Raw genomic sequence first — 7,023 nt, forward strand, 5'->3', positions numbered from 1 at the left:
AAATTTTTAATGATTAGTACAAAACGTTGAAAGTATTTAAATCTCAAGACATATATTCGTTAATCCATTCATAGAATAGTTATCCAATTAATTTATCTACCATGGACATCAAATATATCAAAGGAATTTTCTCTATGTAGTATCGACATGAAACACTGATTGTTTTGTAGTTTCTGCTGGATTCGATTTTCTTTTATACAGTAAGTTTTAAACATTTCTGAAGATCAGGTTAAAACGAAAAATGATCAAACAGTTTATTTCTACATTTAAATGCTCAGATTGCTTGTAAGCGTATATAATTCAATTAGCTATGGAAATAAGTTAGCACAGTGATGGGAAATGATTCAACAGTCAAACTTCCGAACAAAATTTTTTTACTGATATCTATCATCACTGTATTCACAAATGGTTACATACGTCCATCGCATGAGGAATGTTCCCCAAGCTTCTAAACATGAATTCAGAAGAAATACGACGAAAGCATAGCGGTGTACTAGTGTGAAGCACAAAAGCCATTTTTAGTCAGCGTTTTATAAATGTGAGACGAGGTTCTCAGCTTCAAATGGTCTCATATATATATATATATATATATATATATATATATACTCAGTGCTGCCAAAAACTCTGCATTTTATCAGCGTCTTTACCAAACAGGACTATGTCATCTATGTATTCTAAGTCGATAAGTTGACCTCCTGGTAGGAGATCAATGCCCGAAAATTCAGTCAACGAGAACGTTATCTCCAGCAGTCGGTCTATGATGAAGTTGAACATTTATTTTCAACACTGCATACCGTCATATATATATATATATATATAATATGATACATGTTTTGGTAGCAATTCATCAAATTTTACATAGGCATACATAATTCAACATTTTAGAATACATTGACATCGGGATGACAGAAATTTTAGTTCTATTTCAAGTTTGAATGATAATATTTTAACTGATAACCTTTTGTGTTTATAAACAAAAATACTGTTTTAATCAAAGGTCAAAATTCGTTAGAAATGACCTTAAAAGACCTCTTCTGAATTAGCTAATTTTTTAATAGTATCTCAAACGATGTACAAATATATATATATTTCAATTATGAGCTGAAATAAAAAACATACAAGTGATCACTATAAGTAGATGTTTTTATAAGAAACTTCTAAGTCTCATTAAATAACGACGATTTTATGAGTGGGAAAATAGTTTTATAACGAACTAGCACGAACTGGGGAATTATCACGAAGTATTCAAATTGTTTTTATCGGAGTCTCTTAGGAAGTGAAATACCACGATAATAAGCAAAATTGATGTCATGATTTTCCGGTCACCTGACGATCCAGACATTCTCGATTCTTCTTGAAAGTTGATTGTAGTTAAAAAATGTTGAAAACAGGGTTTTGATACGCCAACTCAAATGTATTATTGTAAACTTGAAGGCTGAAAGTCTGAAGTTCATTCCGTAAGGCGTCGTAGGGAAATATAAAATGGGGGAGATATGGATTATTCCTTCATTTCGCTACTATTGTCGGTTTTTGATGAAATCTACTCTGAATTGTGCTGTGCAAATATAAATAAACATCAGTTTATTATTGGAGAAGCTATTTACAACAAACGTTTGTCAGGTGGATCAAATAAATTGGGTCGACATTCAATATGATTTAAATTTCTAACTGGCTTCTGGTTTAAAAATATTGAATAGTTCAATTTTTGTAGGAAATTAAATTGCTAATCCTTTTTATCATTTATCTAAATCCATTTGTCTGTTAAGTGCTACGGTTTAACTAGATCAATGCATCTCCTTTGACAAAGTAACTTCAAATAACTTTTATCAAGTTGTAAAGAATACGACTAACTCGATTTATATGACAATGTTTCAAGTTTAATGGTTAAAAATTCTTCATACTACTTTCAACAAAATCCAGCCTCATAATTAACGGCATATGTTACATTTATTGATAATGTATAGCAGTAAAATGCAATTATTTCAGTCTTAGTAAATAGATTGAACAGACGGATACAATTACAAATTAACTACTTAGAATCCTAACCATTCATGTTTAAACTAAGCTACACTTGAACATTATTCAGTGAAAATTTAGTAACTAACAATAAATTTCTCCATATTCTTGAAAAAATTGTATGAGAAATCTATGTAGTTTGGAATCCAGATACGTGGTTTTACTAAAAACATTCTTACAAATAGTGTAAATGTGTAATTTGAAAATCATATGATTTCTTAGTAGTAGATAAACGTGTGTGTCATACACCGTTATCATATTACACATCTGGTCCATATATAATGTACATATGGTAAACTGGACTGATATGAATTTTGATACAAATGTACTAGGGTGATTCTTTTCAGTTGAAGTTATGTTTGGTAAATTAATTCAATAATTGAATGTTCAGTGACTTAAGAAAACATTATCAATGTCACAGTAAAAAATACTTACCACTTTTACAGTTAGTCATTTTGTAGCACAGGATAAAATACTGTGGAAATAAGTCTTTTGAAAGGTTATCTTTTGTGGATCCAAACGATATATCATACGTAATATATATATATCGTAGCAAAATAACTTTAGTTACTGTGTCAACAGAACTAAACACTGGAATAAGAATGGATTTTCAAATCCTGATGAAGAATCACAAGAAATAAGTTCCGAGAATTTTTCAAAGAGGAAAATGTAGTGTCGATTATTATGCTAAGCTCATATACCTTATTCTAGATTTCGAACAGGCCAATTTATTCATTCTACTTGAGTCATGTTTTGACCTTTCGCTTACCAACCTTGACTGTTTTTATATGAACATATGTGTGTGTACATTTATTATCCTGTTCATCACATGTCTGTCGCTTATTTTTGTGTGACTAAATATTGATTAACGCCTGACTGAATGGAGTTGGCTCACATTCCTGCTCCACTGCGTGTCGCTTCACTCTCTCTTCCTCGCTTCCTTCGCTACGGCTCTCTGATTATCTATTCCAATCAACGATTGCAAAAAATATAAGTATTGGGAAATCCATTCTCGTATTTGACTTATTTAATTCCGTTATTCACTAACGCAGTCTAAGTCGATAACTATATACGAAGATAGGCGACATTATCTATTTCAATAACATTCATACGACCAAATTGGAGTCAGATTTAGGGCCACTAAAAGAAAAAACAATTACGGAAAACCAAACAACCGATGTGATAATGCTTTTTTGAACATTAAATACATCACGTACAATCTAATAATAGATGGGGAAAAAATTGGAAATTATTTCTCTGGTAAATACTGAGTTCATGTGAAGGCTCGGAATCTTTATGAGATATCACAACAGATTGTAATGAGATATGTTACTGCCCACATGACCTAAAAATTGCACTCATTGTATCACTAGACTATGTTCAACTCTAGTTTCATTAATATAAAATTAGATTAGTAATGTTATATCCACTTAGTGTTGCTATAAATTAATCTCACTTAACAGATGCATTGTATACATCCAAATGTTATTTTGTTTCAATGCGAATTTTCATCAATTACTTATCAAACCATGCATTTGTCACTAGAGGTCGTATACTCCTGTATAGTTAAGTCGTTAAATTGTTAATAGTTTATGATACGGGGTAATGAAATTCATAAAACAATAAGATGTCACCATGCCACTGTACATTGCTTTTTCAGTTGAAATTTCATAATAACTTACATAGTATTATTTATTGGCAATGACTTTTCACTCTACAATAGATAAGATTATGGTTCCAAACACAATCACATGATACCCGGTGCTTCCCGCAATTCTTTAACTAACTGTTATTCCAATATGGATAATCTTTAACAATCTAAAGCATTAATATCTACCCAAATAACTTAAGGGTAAAGTCTCTGAATTTCACACCGTGTTGTGCCACCTTAAATAAAAATAAAGGATACACATGTTTCTACAAAAATGAATGTATACGATAGTGACAAATATATGGACTAACAGATAATCACCTGGAATCAATTAACAGAAATTAAAAACTATTCTTCCTACAGAATAACAATTCTGTCGAAGGTAATAAACCTTTCTAAGTTAAATTAACAATGTCAATTTATCTGACTTAAAACAAAGGTGACTTTGAATGGAAGTTTTATATTGAAAGTTGAGTTTCATTGGTCTAAAGATATTTTGACAGAAAAATGACACAAATGGTTTTCTTGAAGTTCATTTATCAGGAAAAAGTGATTTATATTTCCATGTGTCATTCGCTGAGGTTTCAATCAGGTTATACATTTGAAAAGAGTAAATATTCTTATTTACTCAGTAAAGCATTTTCAAGGTTCTGTCAACTGTTTTATAATGACGTGTTCAGTAGTCCATGCTTTCGATCTCTATATAATGGTGATATTTTATGACAGGAGCAGTTATTTGTATTTTCTACGATAATGAAGTTTAACTAGCTTCAACTAACAATAAAAGCATATAATTTTGTTTTTATTCATCTAAGTTTATGCTGTACAACCGTATTTTGAAAAATGACAACTCTGTAGTTTTACGAACCTAGTCATTGATTCTTCACCATTCATTGTCGTTGTCACTTATTCAACATCCTCACCTCTCGGTGGTATTTGATAAAACACATACACTAAGCACAGGAGACCTAACTTATCTATCGACAGTAACAACCATTTTGAATATGTTGATTAAATTATGGAAAAAATAAAATTTTAAGAATCTTCTATATAATAGTTATTCTTTTTGCATCACAATGTGTGCTTATAAAATTAATTAATTATGTATCCAGAATTCCATTTTTCTATGGGTTAACTGGTTGAGAAAACGATTGGAACTGTATAATGGATCTGAAATATGTCTGTTAAATAAAAGGAAACAGAAGAAATACCTGGACGAGACATTATACACATTTCCTTAGCTTTGTACTTCTACAGTATAAAAGAAACCTGATCAAAACTTTTAGTTACCGAATAAGCACTGTTCTACGGATATAGTTCAAGTAGAGTTAAACACCTTGAGTAATACTCTTAGTAGGAATGGTTACCCTAGAAAGTTTATAAGTAAGTATATGATCGCGAAAGTGCGAATAGGCGAAATACAAATGGTGAATAAGATATCCCTGTCCATGCGCCTACAATTCAGAAGGGATGCGGCTAGAGAAATGTTAACTCAGAGATTACTCAGAACAACCCAAAAATCTTTCAACGCCGGAAAACTACGATTAGTGTTTTCTACGCGCTTGATGGTGACACTTAGGCTAAAAAATTAATTACCCAGAATAACAATTTCATTCTGTATTTATCAGTTCGATTGCTCCTGTGGAGCAAGTTATATTGGTCGAAGTTCAAGGAATTTATATTTTCGTGCTCGCGAACACCTCCCAGGGTGGCTAAGCAAAGGTCTGGTGAAGAAAGGCAACAGCTCGATTTTGGCCCATTTAGTGCAAACTGGTGATAGTGTCAGTATAAACCAATCCTTTTCAATCATTTATCAGGTCAGTAATTTTTTGCCAACGCTTGTCAGACTTAAAGTCTTTCAAATAGCTGAAGCAGAAACCGGAACTACGCGCACAAAAAATATCTTCAACCGCTTCTTCTCCTCTGGCCAGCCTCAAGGCCAATTAATCAATAGTACTTTTAGCTATTGAATAACTTACTTTGACTATTGTACTTACAACCTTCTGTTGTCAAATGTAATTGTCTCTGTTACCTTTATTCACTAATCTTTACATTATTATTATTATTATCATTATTGTTATTACTGGTTAAACATTATTATTAATCTCCCCAATACATGATTCATTTACTCCCCATTCATCCCACCTCATTTTTGCACAATATAGTCTTCCATTAAACAATTGATCGAAGTGTAATTGCACTATTATTTCTCTCACCCTATCAAACCCATATTTATTCTGATCATGGATCTTGAATGTTCACAGTCATGGCACGAGCGAAGCAGACTGCCCGCAAGAGTACAGGTGGGAAGGCTCCACGAAGGCAGTTAACTACCAAAGCGGCACGTAAAAGTGCACCAGCAACGGGTGGTGTTGAGAAACCTCATCGTTATCGACCTGGACTAGTTGTCCTACGTGAGATTCGTCGTTATCAAAAATCAACCGAACTACTGATACGTAAACTGCCCTTCCAGCGTTTGATGAGGGAGATTGCCCGAGACTTCAAGACTGACCTTGGTTTCCAAAGCTCTGCTGTTTCTGCTCTTCAGGAAGCTGGCGAAACCTACCTGATTCAAGTTAACATTCTATATGAGTCATCTCAGCATTAGCAATTTGATTCTATCTTGTTTGACAATCCCAAATTTACATGTTTTAAACGATGCACATTGCCCTTAAACCGGTCATTTTTCGAATTATTAATTTTGACATTTAATTGTAGAACCTGAAAAGAATTTCTCGAAAAGAATATTCTTTGTCCAAATATTGCACTCATTTTTTAATTAGTTTCATTTCTATGAATAATACATGTTTTCACGATGCTGTTAGAAAATGTGAAGTACCTAAATAGCGTTATAAACCTACTAATTCCTGTTACCCCTCGTGAAAGAGCATAAGATGCTCACCAGGATTCCACATCGAACTCTGTCCTCGGCAATCCTTCTCAGTCGCTCCCAGTTGCTATTTATTCTTTTCGTATCTGCTTCCGACTCCCGACTCAGTGTATTCCTTGGTCTTCCACTTTTCCGTTTACCTTCAACATTCCAAGTTAGTGCTTACATTGTGACGCAGCTTGATAGTTTCTGCAGTGTATATCACATTCACCTCCAAAGTCTTTTCCTAATTCACTCTTCAGATGGAGGCTGGTTTCTTCTCTCTCACAGAAGGCTGTTGCTGATGATGTCCAGCTAACGGATATTGAGTATCTTGCGTAGACAACTATTTATAAATACTTGTACCTTCTTGATGATGGTTGAGGTAGTTCTCCAAGTTTCAGCTCCGTGCAGTAGAGCTGTCTTGACGTTGGTATTCAAGATTGTGACTTTAATATTGGTTGAGAGTTGTTTTGAGTTCCATATG

At 33.1% G+C, this 7,023-nt stretch overlaps 1 protein-coding gene across 1 annotated transcript; it reads left to right on the plus strand.

The window, feature by feature from the left end:
- Positions 1-5,933: 5,933 nt before the first annotated feature.
- Positions 5,934-6,275, plus strand: MS3_00003979 (uncharacterized protein; the record flags this gene model as incomplete). Its single annotated transcript, XM_012939531.1, has 1 exon — positions 5,934-6,275. One exon carries the CDS (start codon positions 5,934-5,936, stop codon positions 6,273-6,275), a length of 342 nt encoding a protein of 113 aa, XP_012794985.1.
- Positions 6,276-7,023: the final 748 nt, after the last annotated feature.

Source organism: Schistosoma haematobium, chromosome ZW, assembly GCF_000699445.3.
Source record: "Schistosoma haematobium chromosome ZW, whole genome shotgun sequence".
Taxonomy (NCBI): Eukaryota; Metazoa; Platyhelminthes; class Trematoda; order Strigeidida; family Schistosomatidae; genus Schistosoma; species Schistosoma haematobium.